The sequence below is a fragment of the Acartia tonsa genome, chromosome 4 (assembly GCF_053477335.1).
Source record: "Acartia tonsa isolate MP-2025a chromosome 4, ASM5347733v1, whole genome shotgun sequence".
In the NCBI taxonomy this organism is placed as follows: Eukaryota; Metazoa; Arthropoda; class Copepoda; order Calanoida; family Acartiidae; genus Acartia; species Acartia tonsa.
Window position 1 is genome coordinate 43,428,911 of NC_137263.1, and position 18,267 is coordinate 43,447,177.

The following is an 18,267-nucleotide window of genomic DNA, read 5'->3' on the forward strand; positions in this document are numbered from 1 at the left end:
TTGTTAATTAAACTGTTTTTAACCTATTTTTTTTATCATATATCAAAAATATACTATGACACCAGTAGAATCAGACTGCAGAGCCCAAATTTGAATTAAGTCCCCAATAAACTTTTTTGGGGGGATTTAAAAATCAATTTTATATGTTGCTGTGATCATTTTGATGGAAGCAAAAGCATTTTTTAGTTTGGGGTTAAATTGTTTCTTACAGAACAATTTGATGTGATTCAGATTATATCAATACAATAATAAAAACTCTACTCTGTTCGATGCAAATAATTTTTTTCTAAAACAATAATTTATATAGAAGAAATTTAACATTAAAATAAAACATATTATTCTGAAGTCTGAACCAATTAAAAGTCTCGTTTCATTTCAGTTTTTTACAATTCAAAAAAGAGTGTTTTCACAAAGTGACTTATTTCCAATGTAGTTAAATAATTTTTATTGAATTAAAATGAAAAGAATGAAAACTATACACATAAAAGATACATGCTTTTTAAAAATATTTAAAAAGATAAGTTTGAATAATCTTATATTTTATCATATTTGTATATGTGACAAAAAAAAATTTGTTGTATTGCGTAAACGTTTGTTGTCATCTTTCACTATTTAATTCTTTACAGCCAATTTTTTTGTGTTTTAAATAAGTGATGGAAAACAAGCACGATAAAGTTAATTCATTGATATATTGTAAAGAATTAAGTTTTTAATGAATTAATTTAGATGAAATCAAAAGGCCTAATTTTACTCTATACCAGAATACTATATATATGAAGCAAAACACTCTAAAAGCTACGAATTTTACCCAAATAAAAAAAGACCTTTTGCTCTGATCAAAAAAGACCACAGCAACAGTAAAATTAATTTTTAAATCCCCTCAAAAAAGTTTATTGGGGACTTAATTCAAATTTAGGCTCTGCAGTTTAATTCTACTGGTGTCATAGTATTTTTTTGATATATGTTTTAAAAATAGGTTAAAAACAGTTTAAGAAAATACTGTTCATAGTTATTTCTCGTATCGTATTATAAATGGCTTTCCGCGGATATAGAATGTACAATTATAAGATTAAAACTAGTTTTAATCTTATGATTGTACATTTCTATATTCGTAGAAAACTGGATATAATACGATGCTAGACATAGTTTTTTCGTATTGATGAGAACCGGTTCATATCCACCGGATTCGAATGAATACGAGAAAAATCTTTATTGAATAAAAAACCCAATAGGTCCACTGGTTATCAGTATTATAAACAGGGAGGGAGGGGATATTGAACTGTTAATTATACTAGTGCCCAAAGTTTTAAATACATACTCCCTTATTTTTGTATTCAAAAACTTTTGGTACTTTTATAGAAATTGTTTTTATCTTTATTGGATAAACAAAATTAAAAACAAGGATGACAACATCCATAAAAGCGAAGCTCTGAAACGGTAGGACAAACGGACATTAACACTTGTATAATGTCAGAACTGAATAATCAGAATGCGAATGTATAAGAGTCAAAGCAAAATTGTTAGTAAATTTGTTGAAAAACTGCTTGATACAGGATAATGATTATGGACATACTTACATTTTTAGGACTTGATTATAGAGTTGCTTTGCTTATAATATTGTACTTTGTTGTTCCAGGAATCAGTATACCAAAAATCAGACCAATCGGATAATTAGGTCACATACAAATTTGTTGTTAAAAATGTAAAAAAATTAACATGTTTAAAATGGACGTACGGACATTCTGGTAATGATTATAGAGTTGCTACGCTTTCTAACTAGTACCTAACTATTACAGGAATCACCATGCAAAATTTGAAATCGATAGGACAATTCTAACATGCCTAAATTAACGGAAAAAGATATTTAAAAAAGTAAAAAAAATCAACATGTTTAAAATGGAGTGTACGGACATTTTGGTAATGATTATAGAGTTGCTACGCTTTCTAAATCATACCTAACTACTCAAGGAATCACCATGCAAAATTTGAAATCAATAGGACAATTCTAACATGTCTAAATTAACGAAAAAAGCTATCCGTGACGGACGGATGGACAGACGGACCGACGGACGGACCGACCCTAATTATAGAAAAGCTTCGCTTTTAAAAATACTCAAAACCAACCCAAAGCTTCAATGAATTAAAGAAACCAAATTGGTCCGCTGATCCTTGCATAGAAAAAAAGTAGGTATATAAAGGGATAAGACAATGTAAAATAAATTAATGTACATGATTCACAAAATTAACCCTTCTTTAGATTACGATTAGTGGTTTAAACTTTGAAAACTCAACTTAATATAAACCAACCAAACAAAATTCTCTCAGGTCCCCAAAATTCTTATAAACATTATTAAAAAAAACTTTGGGGACAAGTGTAATAAACAATCCGTTGTCTCATCTCTCTCTGAGAAAAAGAAAGACAGTTAGACATCCTGTTACTTTAATATAAGAATTAATTGCACCAGTAGAAATAGAGAGAGAGGGACAATTGGCTGTTTATTACACTAGTCCCCAAAGTTTTATAATAACATTTTCCTATGACACCAACAAAATTAAGATAGATGGTCAAACATTTACCCCCCCCCCCCCGGTATGCATCTATTTTGACACCCTGTATGCATCAATTTGGACACCCCGTATGCATCAATTTGGACCCGGTATGTATCAATTTGGTCATCCCAATTTTTTTGCTTTATTGCAAATAGCTTGCCTCTTTTGTGTCCATCACATGACAAGGGAAGGAGATGGTCCATTTTATTGAGCAGTCTAATCATCTCATAACTCCATTGAGGATGAAGCCTCAGCTATTCCAGGCCAAATTTCAGGCCCTATATATTAGTAACAAAATCTCCCACTAGGAGTCTCAATTTTGAAATAAAACAAGGCACAAACCTACAAACTTTCATCAATGTTAGGTAAAAAAAATGACATATTCTACACCACACACATATTAGAAAACAATTTTATTATACAATAAAGTCAGTTTAATACAAAACAACATATGGATAGTGGCAGTTGTCTAACTATATACCTCCTTATGAATAGAATATCACCTTATCATTCAACCCTTTTCCCTCTTTGAAATAGAATTGGGGTTAAAGGAAGCCTGCAAGAAATAACACGCTTTAACTGCTGAAAGACTGCCACAAGAAGACCCAATACCCCAAATTATAAGCCTTCAGCTTCAATAACAAAAAAGTTCTAGGCATTTCAAAATAGCATTTTATGTACAATGGAATTTTTGAAAGATTTCCAATGCTCATAAAAGAAAAAACAATATTAAATTACGTTGCCTAGACATAAAATTATAACCTTATCTTTGTCAGAAACTTAGATTGCCTGTAACTGATTACATTTTTACAATAAAAACACCACATTTCATAGTCAAAATCTATGAAAAAAATTCGATTTAAATTGCATTTTTAAACGAAAATCATAGCGGAAACAAAGGGGTAAACTAATACAAGCTTAGCTGTGATTGGTTGTTAAGCTGATTCAGCCTTCTGATTGGCTACAGTACATTCGGTACGACGCAAGTAAAACTTAATTTTTTTTAATGATTTTGACTATAAAAATGGGTATTTTTATTGTAAAAATATAATTAGTTACTGGAAACCTAAATTTATGACAAAAATAAGCTTATAATTTTGTTTCTAGGCCACGTAGTTTAATTTTAAAGTTTTCAACATGAGCATTGCAATTCTTTCAAAATTTCCATTGTACATAAAATGTCATTTTAAAATGCCTAGAACTTTTTTGTTATAGAAGCTGAAGGCTTCAAATTTGGGGTATTTGGTCTACTTGTGGCAGTCTTTCAGCAGTTAAAGCGTGGTATTTCTTGCATGCTTCCTTTAAAGATGAATCTCAGTCCAGAGGAAATTCGCGCGCGGAACGACCTCAATGGACACTAGGATTATAAGGGGGGGGGGGGGGGGTATCCATTTTGACACATACCGGGTGTCCAAATTGTTGCATACCGGGGGGGGGGGGGGGGCTATATGTTTGACCCTTTATCTTTTTACCCCGTATCTTTCATTTTTTACCCTGTATGCTTTAATTTTGACCCACTATGTATTGTTCATTACCCATTTGTCTGTTTTAAGCAAAAAAAATTTGGGTGACCAAATTAATATATACCGGGTCAAAATTGATGCATACCGGGTGTCAAAATAGATGCATACCCCCGGGGGGGGGTTTAATTTTCATGATACCGGGTATCTCCACTCCTAAACTAGGATGCTGCCAAAATTATAAAATAAGTACCACGAAACAGTAGATATTTTCAATAATCTAATTTAAATTGATATGATATGAGTAGTAAACAATTGTTATGCTTTTTCATGGACATATATGAAAGCAAAAAAGATTCCTCCAATCTTTCAAGAAGAATTGACCCTGAAAAATAAGGATCATGGAAAGAAAACAAAGTAGCAGGATCCATCGTATTTTTACAGTAGCTTTTCTCATATTTCTAGCCCTTGTGTGGGGCTCTAACCCTTCGGGCAAACATTAACATTTACCTAACCTAATCTAAAATAAATATATCAAAAGCTACTATGAAAATACGACGAAACCCGCTACTTCTTTTTCTTTCCATGATCCAAAAATTCTGATTTTTATAAATTAAAATTTTAACTGAAGGGACGACTCTCCCCTTACTCTAGTACTTTTATAAGCCTCTTGGGGTTTAGCTTTTATTAAATAAAATGAAGCAAATGAAACGTTGAATCACTGAAAAAAATTGTTGAATTATTAAGGCTTCAATTTAGGCAACCGTGGATTTGAAGAGCGCGGTAAATGTAAACAATGCCAAGATTTATTTTAAAATCGAAGGATGTTTGAAAGTCAAAAGAACCCTAACTGACGTGCTGAATTAAATAGTTTTATTGATAAACAGTATTATAATATAATATATTTTAAAAGCGAACCTTTTTCTATAATTATGGTCGGTCCGTACGTCCGTCTGGAACGGATAGCCTGTTTCGATAATTTAGGCATGTTAGAATTGTCTTATCGATATCAAACTTAGCATGAGGATTTCTGTAGTAGTTAGGTACAATTTATATAGAAGGAATAGCCACTCTAAAATCGTGATCAGAATGTCCGTATGTCCATTTTTAACATGTTGATTTTTAAGTTTTTTAACAACATTGTTATATGTGATAATTTAATCCGATTGATCTGATTTTTCTATACTCATTCGATCTTTGGACAACAAAGTAAGATGTTATAAGTGAAGCATCTCTATAATCAAGTCCTAAAAATGTAAGTATGTCGTTAAACAATGTCCTGTATTTAAGCAGTTTTTCAACAAATTTACATGACTTTATGTTCATCCGTTTATCCTACCGTTTCAGAGTTTCGCTTTTATGGATGTCGTCATCCTTGTTATTTACTAGTCTAATTTTCTATTAATTAAAAACAGTCTCTTATTCAAACTTAACTAACATAAAGTTGGACAGTTTTTAAAAGTTTTTAAAATTAATTTTCTTATTGAAAACTTATTATTCTAAAACCTAAATGTTTTTTTCTAACAAAATCAAAAAAAAATGTTTTCAGGATATAAAAAATGGATGAAGTTCCAGATGGAATTTTTTACTATGAGAGCGAGCTAATATGGGAAGATAATGATATTAATTGTGATTATGTTGCTTCTTATGTAGATGTACAAGATGAGAGTATTTCTAATGTTGGTAATAATGACGATGAACTATTCACTGAAGTTCTAAATAAAACTTGTCATAACTATTCAAGTCAGGTTATTATTTTTCGCCCTTAGTAGAAAAACAACATCCTTGAAAGCAAAGCTCTTAAATGATACTTAAGGACAAACGAACGAGCATTAATTAACACTTGTAGAGTGTCAACGTATTATCCAGAAAATAAATAAATACGTGATAACAAAATTATATGCAAAAAGGAATCTGAACGAGAACAGAAGATGCAAAGCACCTCCAGCTGTGATGTAAGGCATTTTTTTGGTTCATATACTTGGATTATGTTAAATAAGGCGAAGTAAATGAAAAAAGTTCAGGTCTACAATGGTTTTGATTGAATTTATGTGTTGAAATTATAAATCATCAAATGCTTTGACACAAAAGTAAACTTTTACTATAATTGAAATATTTAACAAAAGGTGTAGTAAATTGCAATAATGTAAACAGATGAATAATGTTTCGTGCATTTTATAGCATTTGGTAGTTTTGCCGTGTTTTTTTACACTTTAACATCAACTAAACAGTTGATTGCGTTTCGTTTAAAATCATTGAACTGAACACTTAAGTGTATTCATTTAAAAAACTATGGTAAAACTTTTTTATAGTTCATATATTTATGTTAAACAGAAAACTAGTATATTAACCATATAAAAACTCAACACCTCTGCTGAAAGGTGCTAAAAATCACTTGCTCTTGTTCGTGTATAGTCCCCTTTGTTGCAAAATTTATTGAATGCAGGAGACAGTATTTAGATTATTAGATATATTTACAGTTTATGGACTTAATTATATACATGCTTCACTTATAAACTTCGTTGTCATAGAAATCAGTTTCTAAAAAACATCATGGCAAAGATTCGTTAACAGTTTAAGTCCCTCCTGTTGGATAATAAGGCTGTATGTAAGCAAGTATTATAGTGGAGAAAGGTTATCTTATTCCAATTTATACATCAAGCTTGTTCATGTTTTAGGTTTCCAAAATTTCTTCCAGAAAAAGAAAATCCGTAGAAAAGCGAAATGAAGAAAAAAAGAAATTAAACACAGAAGAAATTTCGGTAATAAAATTATGATATACATTTTTCCGTTAGCTATTTTTTACCCAGAGGGATAGTTTCACGAAGTGCATTTTTAAAAAAAGTGAACTGTAAGTTTTTTCTATTTTAAATAACGTAGTAGTGCATAATATAAAGTTATTAATTAAAATTAAAAGATTTGACCAGGGATTTTCCTTAAAAAATCAGTTTTTCATTTTTATTTTCAACTTCTTTGCATGTTATACAGGGTGCGGCACATATATCCGGACATTTTTAAAACGGCCATAGCGTCAAAACTACTTGACCAATCAGGACGTTTGACCCCACTATAAAAAGCTTAGGTAATGACCTTTTAGCACTAAAAAATCTTTGGACGCAGATGGACGTGTACACCGAGCTGGCCGCGCATATGTACAACAAGGCAGATTCCAAATGCGCCGGTGGTTTAATCTGGATTCTCAACTAGGGCCCACTAAATCTGACCTCAGTTCATCTGTAGGTGAGGTAGAGTTATGCAACTTGCTGGGAATACTGTTAGATACATAAGTAAGACACTAGAAAAGACTAGGGCGCTCTATCTGAAATGGCTTGGCCGTAGTACTCCAGCAAAGTGAAACAGGGCAGATTTTGAGATGTAAAAAACGTCAAAAACCGTGAAAATTCGTGAAAATTTCTCGGTTCTTGACTTCAGGGACCCATATTGAACTTTTAAACTCATTTTAGACTATGGGTTGCGCTGACAACCCTAGCTGAAACTTTATGCCATTTCCAAATTGGTATAGAACGTCGTTCTAGCTCAACTGTGGTCTAAATAAGAGCCTCCGTGTCTAAGGGTAGCTTTAAAGTTGGGCGAATTTGGATCCTGCGGTTACTCACGTTCCTAAGGAAATGTTGCCTCCCAGCAGCCCAATCTTAACTCAATGGACTTTTGGGCCTGGGGCTACTTTGAAGCATGTACCAATAGACGTGCCCATACCACAAAGACCTCCCTCATTGCCACTATCAAGGAGAACTAAGCAAGCTTGGAATGGACAGGTACATTTTGATCTGGACCTGCCAGCGGTTGAGGAGGCGGGTAGAGGCGGTGATTGAGGTTGGCGGCCATTTTTTTTTGAATAATCTAATAGTTATATACCCATTCTGCCTCTCAGTTTTTAAAATTCAATAAAATCTTTAAAATTGACGATTTTATGTTCATTTGTTTAAAAATTAGAATTTTTCCGGATTTATGTGCCGCACCCTGTATATGGCAAAAACTTTTTTTGTCATAAATACAACTTTAGATAGCATTTACTAGTTAAAAGCACTTCAAACTTTTTATACAACAAAGTACACATAACAACAAAGAATGACCAATTATACAACAAAGTACACATAACAACAAAGAATGACCAATAAAATCCTATTATATAAAGTAGTAAGCGTTTTTTGTCTGTCCCAAAGGATCTCGCTAACCGCTGAACCGATATTGTTCTCCTTTACAGTGAAGCTTTCTATAGGTCCTGGGAAGGTTTTAAACTATTTTTGGGGAGGGTATCCTAACCTCCCTCCCCCCAAAAAAATATTTTTTTACTCTTTTGAAACTCAAATTTAAAAGGGTATGAGGTCGACTTTTCCCCCTCTTACCTTAAGTTTCCCTAGAGGATTCTAGGGGCGTAGCCGCTAGTGTATATATAAAATAGTAAGGAGTTTTGTCTATAGCTAAATATTTCAGTAAAAACTAAACCGATGAAGTTCTCCATTTTGGGAAAGCTTTACATATGCCCTTTGATGGTTTTAGGCTATATTATTTTTATATATAGGCTATATATTAGCTCTTCCCTACTCATTTAATTACAGAACCCCTAGATTCTACGGTTGCAGCTGCTAGTATTTAATATAGTACTTAGAGTAGTGATCTTTTTATATGTCTTAGTAGAATATATTAGGCATTGGATAGATATGATTGTGATAAAGAATTTTAACATTGACCTGACCGAACTTTTTTTATTTGACAATATCTAAAAAAGTTAGTGATTTGCAACAAAAATTACATGAGAATGGTCTTTATATATATATTTATATGTTGTATGGTTAGTTGGTATTTCCGCGTGAGATAATGTGTATATTGTAAGTAAACCGGACGGTTTTCTTTATTTTTTTAAAAAGAATCTATAGAAAACCTGTCCTATAATGAACCGGACGTTATTTTTTATGTTTTTTAAGTAACTTGTCCCAAGGGTAACCCCTGTTCAATTTTTTTTTAACTCTTGAATAATGTGGAAAAAGATTCTTTGATATTGGTGTTTTGGCTATACATATTTGGAAAAAAATAGACCATTCTCATGTAATTTATGTGGCAAATCACTTTAACTTTTTTAGATATTGTCAAATAAAAAAAGTTTGGTCTGGTCAATGTTAAAAATTCTTTAACATATAATCATATCTATCCAATGCCTAATATATTCTACTAAGACATATAAAAGTTCACTACTCTAAGTACCTTAACTCTTTAAATACACTTCGTAGAACTATCCCTTTAGCCAATTTATTTGAAATCAAAATGAGATGGAATAAGTGAACATTAATATGATTAAATTTCTGTTTGGATAAAATAATCTGGCTTCAGCAGCTGCCTAATTTAAAGCGGGCTGTAATTGTGTATAAGGGGGGGGGGGGAGTTTGTACACTTATAGGAAATGAAATTCAGTACCAATGTTTGGGAGGGTCGTATGGGCTTGTTTTTAAAGTTATCAACCTAATTCTTTTTGTAGGCTCTCTTATATGACTTGATATACACGTATTTCTTTGAAAATTGAATTTCGGTACTTTCCTTCTAGGGGCTTGTGGAGCAAAAGACCCCCCAAAACACTAAAAATATGAGTTCTGACCTTATTTTTAAAGATATCGACCTGATTTTTTTTTTATAATACTTTTTTAACTTAACCGAATTAACGAACCATTACAGATTTCATTTTAGGACTTTCCTCTTAGGGGCTTTTGGAGCAAGAGACCCCCAAAACACAAAAATATGAGTACTGGGCTTATTTTTAAAGATATCAACCTGCTTTTTTTTTATATAAAAATAATATTTAAACATAACCGAATCTACGAACCATTACAGATTTCATTTTGGGACTTTCTTTCTAGGGGCTTGTGGAGCAAGAGACCCCCAAAAATCATAAAAATATGAGTTGTGGGCTTCTCTTTTAAGATATCAACCTTATTTTTTTATATAATAAAAAAATACTATTTTAACATAACCGAATCTACGAACCATTACAGATTTCATTTGGGACTTTCCTTCTACGGGCTTGTGGAGCAAAAGACCCCAAAAACACTAAAAATATGAGTTCTGAGCTTATTTTTAAAGATATCAACCTGATTTTTTATATAAAAATACTATTTTAACATAACCGAATCTACGAACCATTATAGATTTCATTTTGGGACTTTCCTTCTAGGGGCTTGTGGAGCAAAAGACCCCAAAAACACTAAAAATATGAGTTCTGACCTTATTTTTAAATATATCAACCTGATTTTTTTAGGAACACTTTTTTTAACATAACCGAACTAAGAAACCATTACAGATTTCATTTTGGGACTTTCCTTCTAGAAGCTAGTGGGGCAAAAGACCCCCAAAAAATATTTTTAGAGATATTAAGCTGATTTTTTTTTCACATGTTTGAACTAGGTAGCCACTAATAATTTTATTTTGGCTTTTCCTTTTAGGGTAAAGTAGGGTAAAACACCTCCAAAACAAAATAAATTGAGTTCTCAGGTTATCTTTAAAAATAAGCTCAGAACTCATATTTTTAGTGTTTTGGGGGTCTTTAGCTCCACAAGCCCCTAAAAGGGAAGTCCCAAAATGAAATCCTTAATGGTTTCTTAGTTCGGTTATGTTAAAAAAGTATTATTTTAAAAAGATCAGGTTGATATCTTTAAAAATAAGCTCAGAACTCATATTTTTAGTGGTTTTGGAATCTTTGCTCCACAAACCCCTAGAAGGAAAGTCCCAAAATGAAATCTGTAATGGTTCGTTGATTCGGGTATGTTAAAAAAGTATTATAAAGAAAAAATCAGGTCGATATCTTTAAAAATAAGGTCAGAACCAGTGGCGTGCGAACCGAAGGGGGCATTTGGGGCAATCGCCCCCCCCTAGCGACCAAAACGCCCCCCCCTGCCCCCCCCCTAGCAACTGCCCCCCCTGCCCCCCCTAAATGTTAAAAAATGCCCCATTTTGCCCCCCCCTGGTCAACAAAAATGCCCCTTTTTGCCCCCTACCCTACAAAAAGCAAAACTATCCCAGTTTCCAAAAAAAGATCAAGAAATACTACAAAAAAAAAAATTTTGGCGCTTCGCGCCAAACAGACAGTTACTATTCATTTTACCTTACCAAATTTTTAATTTAGTGTAGAAATTAGGTTATCATCTTTTTCACTGAACATAACAAACCAGGTTATAGGAAGTACTTTATTTTGTATAATATAAACTTTTTACCAAAGAAATTTTGTACATCCCCAATGATGATACCCTTATATAGATTACAATTAGTGGATGAAATGTATGGAAACTCGACTTAATTAACCAACCAATCAAAATTCCATTAAAGTCCCCAAAGTTGTTGAGCCAATGAATAAGAAAATTTTATATGATATATTGGGGACTAGTGTAATAAATAGCCCAAAAACCCCTCCCTCCCTGCATATTTGAAGAAAAAAATTTGCGCTTTGCGCCCTTCCAAATGGTTTCTGCTATGAAATATTGAGGACCAGTGTAATAAATAGCCCAAAAACCCCTCCCTCCCTGCATATTTGAAGAAAAAAAATTGCGCTTCACGCCCTTCCAAATGGTTTCTGCTTTTTATCAAAATGAAAGGACAAGTAATTTTTTTTATTTTTTACATAGTTCATTATATCTTTGGTTTTTATGGTACGATAAATTTTTTTGTGGATTATAATATTAAAAAAAAAAAATTTCTCGCTGTTTTGAGCATCCAGTATGTAATTTACTTTGACTGTCATCACACAACATACAGGAAAAAGGATTTGTGACTTTTTCTACCTAAAATATATATTTATTTCAACAGATGCTCTTTAAGTCTACTTGTCTGTATTCTTATTAATGATTTTTTGTGCTTTGCTACTTAAAGATGTTGTCATCCTTGTTGTCATACAATAAAGAAATATTTAAAATCATTTTTTCATATTAGGTTAATTTTTGGTAAATTATTTCCAAAATGAGTTTTTTTATTTCCCCCCCCCCAATTTTTTTTAATGGGGTTATACATCCTTCCTGCTGAGATTTTATAACATCCCCTTCCACCCATTGAAAATGTTTTGTGGTGGAGGGGGGTGGGGAAAGGTTAATTTATCTTCTGTACTATTTTTTCGAAGATGCTTTCTAGCTCCCTTCCCTTCGGTCATTGCAGGGTGGGGAGAAGGGATGGGGGAGAAGAGATGGGGGGGGGAAGAGGTGGGGGATATAAATGGGAAATAGGGATGGGGGAAGGGTTGGGGAAGAAGGGATAAGGACTAGGAGGCCCATAATCAAATAATCCCACCCCTTAAAACGCCCTTATTTAAAATTAGTATATATAATCAAAATGCCCCCCCCTAAAGCAAAGTGCCCCCCTGGGGCACTTTGATTTAGGGGGGGGCGAAATTTTACAAAATCTTCAAAATGCCCCCCCCTAGACAAAGTGCTTCGCACGCCACTGGACTCAGAACTCATATTTTTAGTGTTTTGGGGGGTCTTTTGCTCCACAAGCCCCTAGAAGGAAAGTACCGAAATTCAATTTTCAAAGAAATACGTGTATACTGTATATCAAGTCATATAAGAGAGCCTACAAAAAGAATTAGGTTGATAACTTTAAAAGCAAGCCCATACGACCCTCCCAAACTTTGGTACTGAATTTCATTTCCTATAAGTGTACAAACTCCCCCCCCCCCCCCCCCCTTGACTCATACATTGGTTTTGCCCAAATATTCCTAAACTAAGGGAGTAGCATCCTAAATAAAATTTTTGATATAACATGGTTTTAGATAGCACAATTCCCCCCCTCCCCCTCATATGTTTTAGCCAGCGTTGCGGAGCCGTTTGATTTTGGGCCGCAAGTGAAAACGACGGCTCCAGCTTCGAATTTGGCTCCGGCTCCGACACCTAAAATCAAGAAAAACTCAACATATTTTTCGCCAAGACAATTTTTGACTTTAAGGTTTTAAAAAATCAATTTTTGATAAAAATGGACTTGAAAACTTAAAAGGGGCGTTTGCACACGACACAACAGAGTTAAAATTAATAAAAAAATCTCTGTTTTTAACTATCCCGGAGCCGGAGCCGTTTTTAACGAAAATAACGGCTCTGGCTCCAGCAAAATATGACGGCTCCGGCTCCACAACGCTGGTTTTAGCGACTGCATAAAAGAGTGCGAGAAAAATAAAATATGTTTACTTAATATTTAAATGAATATTAAAATTCTTAAGGTGTATTTTCCTTTTGAGAAGTTGCCATTAGAAATGCTGTTGAAGATTTTTGAATACCTGGACCAAAAAGACAAAATGAACTTGAGTCTTGTCTCGAAATGGTAAATATTAAATTATCACAGCTCCTCTATAAGTTTCCCGTAGTAAATTACTCTCTCTTCAGCATATTAGAATTGTCCTATCGATTTGAGACTTGGTATATGATAATTCTTTTAACTTTTGAGCGTAATTCAGAATATTTGCTCTTTAAGAAACAACATTTAATGTTATCTTCCTTTTCAGTTGATTTTTGGAATATTAAGCATTCTTTATTTAAGGTATTTCAAGGTCGATTAAACGATATTTTTATTCAAACTTCTTAATAATGTTTAATATTAAAATCGTTTTTATTCTGTATTTGTTTATATTTAATTTTCTCTCTTTTACACATAAATCAATTTGTTAGTTCGTTTGTTGACTTTTTAATGATTTGTTAATTTATGGTATATTAGCAGCTACGCCCCTAGAGGCCTCTGTGGGCACATGAGAAAGGGGGAGTTGAATCCCAAAACCCATTTTTTATTGTATATTTTTTAAAAAAGTAAAGAAATCTCCATTTTTCATGGGGGGGGAATTTTTTCTAGGGGTGATTTCTCTTGGGGGGGGGGGGGGTGATACCTTCCCCCAAAATAGTTATTAACCTTCCCGGGACCTATGAGAAGCTACCTTGTTAAGGAGAACCCGATCGTTCAGCGTTTATCCTTCGGCACAGACAAAAAAAAACATCCTTTTTTTTTATTTAAAGGATTTTTGTTGCTATTCCTGTTACTTTCAGGTTTGAAGAGAGGGTAACAATCTATGATACTGGCCGAAGAATTTGGTACATAAAAATCAATAAAAATAACCACCAACTAATCAAAGGAAAGTGGAATATTCTTCACTTATTTATATTTATTAACGATGGACAATTCTTAGACTAAAATGTTAAATTTTTGTCTTTGATAGTTGTAACTATAAAAAAAGGGAGTAGGAAGGGTTGAAGATAAACTAAAGGCATTTCATTATCATTCAGATTTTCATTTTTTGATTGGCTTCAGAGGTTTTTCTTTGTTCTTTTAAAATCCCATAATTAAATAATATTTACACGTGAAAAATCCCATTAATTGTAAGAAAATCAACCCAAACTAATTAAAACTAGGCAAAAATAGCAACAACAGAAATTTTGACTTTCGGTGGGAGCGGCGGTATTTCTTTTCTTTTGGTTTAGATCCTTTATAGTTGGTCCCTAAAAGATCTTCATGTCATCCGCCCTCTGTCAATATTAGGGATGGCAATCCGTATCCGGAATCCGCCCAATTTTTGGCCAATTTTGGAATCCGGATCCAGAATCCGTTTTTTAATAGCGGATTCCGGATTCTTTCTTAATTGATAGTCTAAAATTAGCATCTTGAGTTTTTTCTTTCAACTCCTCCTCTTTGAAGGCAAAAATTTTCATCAATATATATAATATATTTTAAAATCGGTTCGATTCTCGGAAGTGAATTATAGAGAACACCAAAAACATTGATTTTTAGGACATATGTAGCACTTAATTTTTTTTTAAAATTTTTAAAAATCCTTTTAAAATATTGCTAGAATCCGAATCCGGAATCCGCCAAAATTAAGAATCCGTCACTTTTATTGACGGATTCTTTAAGAATCCGGAATCCGAATCCGGCCCAAAAATTCGACGGATTGTCATCACTAGTCAATATTCCTTTAAATTAATTAGACCTTCTGTCAACTCGAGTTGAAACACTGGAAAGCTATCATGCCAAGCCGAAGATAGAGATTTACCTGGATTTTTCTGGCCTCTATGAAGCAACACTAATAGAACGGAGAACTATTATGGTGTCAATACTAAATATTTACAGTCGCTATGTTGCAGGAGTTAATGTAAATTTGTATGGCATCGAGACATTTTTATTAGATGATAATACATATTGTCCGAATTTAAAAAGTTTGGAATTGGTAGGGTATCTTAAGAATGATCAACTTCTCCTCTGTTCGTTGTTTTCTAAATACAGCCAAACCCTTAAAAATTTGAGCCTAAAAGGAGACTGTTCTGACTGTAAATTGGAAGGCTGTAGCATAACTTCCCTTGAATCATTAAGAATAGAAAATGCTTGGTCTCGATTTTTCCGACGAGTGCTGAAAACATGCGCACACACAATAACAACTTTAGAATTGATTAATATACGAAGTTCCTACTCTGAAAATCATAACAATTTCAACTACGCAATATCCAACCTACGACACTTGTGTATAATATCTAACAATATTAATCTGCTACCTGTTTTCCTGCATAATGCACCTAATCTCGAGTCCCTGGTTGCAACATTCAATGTGCCACCACGCGAGGATATCCATCTATTTGAACTTCCCAATCTGACAAAGTTAAAACTTCTTGAAGTAAATCTGCCGCTGGTTTTAACCTCAATTTTGTTAAAATGTTCACAGAACCTCGAGGTTTTATATGTTCCTAGGATGGTGGATGAAATGACCCAGGATGAAGCTATGCATCTTCCTGCTCTAACAGATTTGTGTGTTAGTTGTGATTATGACTGGGGATGTAGCATGGTAGAAATGAACTGTAAATCCCTGAAATTCCTGGCTGTTTATACAGACAGGGAGTTAAAGAAGAATAACACAATTGAAGAAACTGAAGATGAACATTCAGATTCAGACGACCAAGAAAATAATGAAGTATCTAAACAAATGAAGAAAAATCCTGTTCCTGATGAAAATATAATTGCGGATGAAGACACTAATGAGGAAACAAGTTCTAATGATGATTCAAGTTCTGATAATCCAGGAAGTGATTACTCTGACTATTTAGGATGGCCCAAACTATCCGACATTGACTGCCAGTTTCCTAGGCTAGAGTTGCTGTTGCTTCCTGGATGTGCTGCAAGTACTACCCTCTGCAATATTGCCTCCAAGTGTCCAGAAACCACTCCAGTATCCGTACAGAAGGATACAGTTGCGGCAAAGATTGCTGCTAGAATCAATTTTAGATATGGTTACAAAAACTTTGTGAAAATGATGCATCCTTATCTGAAGTACAAGTTACTTAACCATCAATTAAAGAAGAATCAGACAGACACCACAGAACCATTTTATTGGTTGGATTAAACTAATAGAAATTGATTTTTAATGGAGTGTTTTTTTATATTAGGGATATTAGATATAAGGGGGGGGGTGGTTTAATGCAACCATCTCGTAATCAATAATTAAATGGCACTTTCGATATGAAATTTTGCATGAATAATCCTTGGTAGGTCTATTTTCCATAAATCGAACCAATAGTTGGAAAAGTAACGGCTAACGGCTCAGCTGTTTTACAATTTTTTGGCCATCTTAAGTGCAAATTAGTCACGAAACCTATCTCCACATAATACTTTTTGTCGCTCAAAAACCTTATCAAACTGTTCTAGCCCACACCCTGCCTTAACCAAATAAAGGATAAACAAAAATTACCATGAAAACGAACAATGCAGCGTTCAAATAGGACCTAAAGACAAGTAGAATCTATTGAGAATGAAATCCTTGCTGTTCCTTCTTGCCAGATATTTAAATATTAAGATTTAAGGTTAAAAATCACTCAATTCGCCAAATGTACAAGGGAAATCTACTTTTAATGCAGGAAGATGAGATATTTTTTATGTAAATCAGGCTTCTGAGGACACTTTTTAAATCAAATATAATCTTAGTCATGTAAAATCAATAAAACAGTTGTTATTTGACTTGAATCTGGTTAACATATTTTTGTTTTTTACTTGTTTTCTTAATCATCTCAATTATTAGGGCATAGAATTCTTTACACAATGTGTATACACTTAGAATAGAGATGTCTAGAGAAACCCTCTGTAAATCAGCCAATAGGATAACACTGGAAGAACAATCTGTCTATGTTATTGGTAGAGATGTGTACAGATTTTGGCTCAAAAAAGAAAAATATTTTCATTTGTTTGTATAATGAGTCAACTATAATTTATAATTATATGCATTTCTTAGGATAAAGCTTAGCTTGGGTACATCATATCCTGTAGAAATGTATTCTCTCATACAATGTAAAACATATGATAAGACTTAAAGTAAGTCACCTATGAATAGTTGTTTTTCTTAGGATAAAGTTAGCTTTCTATAAATCATTTTGTTAAAATATTTCTTTGCTGTATTATTTGTACATAACAAATATATGCTAGAATTTTTTTTTAAAGTTTGACTGATTATGGGTCCAGTTTGACCATCTAGATATACTATATCTATTGGTGTAAGATATGATTATACATGTTATTTGGTTCCTTGACAGTATGATTATCTAGGCTTCATATTTTTAATATTGTGTTTTGAAGTGTTTCTATAATATATAACTGCTAAGTAATAATTTAATCTCTTTCTTTTAGAATCTTTTCTTAATTAAATTTGTGTAAGAAGACTAATTATGATTATGCCAAATGTAAATTAAAGTATGTCTACTACTCTGTTGCTGTAAGGTTTCCTTCAAGTTATTGTTTCTTCTTTTATGTTCTTTTCTGCTTTAAGATGTTGTATTGCTTTATTCTTAATAAAAACTTGGTGCCTTGGTGGAATCTAAGGTTTATGATAATTACTATAGATGGAGGAGAGGGATTCTTCTTACTTTAGTTCTTAAGACATCCAAAAATCCATTTCCTTGTTCTAACTGTTTGGTACCAATCAGAGATTTTGAAGATTAACTCCTTATGGTTGATGAAAATAAGCCAAGAAATATTGGTCTCTTACATCAAATTCACTGAATATCTCAAGCTTGCTAAACATAGTGCAAAATCCTAAGCTTCCCTGTAAGCAAGGATTAGAACAAGGAGTTTGTAACAAACAGTATAGTATATCTAGATGGTCAAACTGAACCTATAATCCTAAGGAATGCACCTATTTATTAGTGACTCATTATGACAACATAATGAAAACATTTTGCCTTTTTGATCAAAATCTGTACACATCTTTCCCATAGTGCACTACGCTGTGGTTGGGAAAATCCGAATTCAAGTC

At 33.0% G+C, this 18,267-nt stretch overlaps 1 protein-coding gene across 6 annotated transcripts in view; it reads left to right on the forward strand.

Annotated features, from left to right (window-relative positions):
* The window catches only part of LOC145317328 (uncharacterized), a 263,955-nt gene extending 247,525 nt beyond the window's left edge, over positions 1–16,430 (forward strand). Inside the window, exons 2-6 of one of the 6 annotated variants that reach the window (XM_080158363.1) lie at positions 5,558–5,758; positions 6,689–6,772; positions 13,234–13,316; positions 14,030–14,113; positions 14,964–16,430. In XM_080158363.1, the coding sequence (XP_080014489.1) occupies positions 5,570–5,758; positions 6,689–6,772; positions 13,234–13,316; positions 14,030–14,113; positions 14,964–16,368 (1,845 nt within the window). In that variant the 5' untranslated portion in view covers positions 5,558–5,569 and the 3' untranslated portion in view covers positions 16,369–16,430. Of the gene's footprint in view, positions 1–5,557; positions 5,759–6,688; positions 6,773–13,215; positions 13,317–14,029; positions 14,114–14,963 lie in introns of those variants that run through there. The other 5 variants (XM_080158364.1, XM_080158362.1, XM_080158365.1 and 2 more) reach the window with 5 other exon arrangements.
* Positions 16,431–18,267: the final 1,837 nt, after the last annotated feature.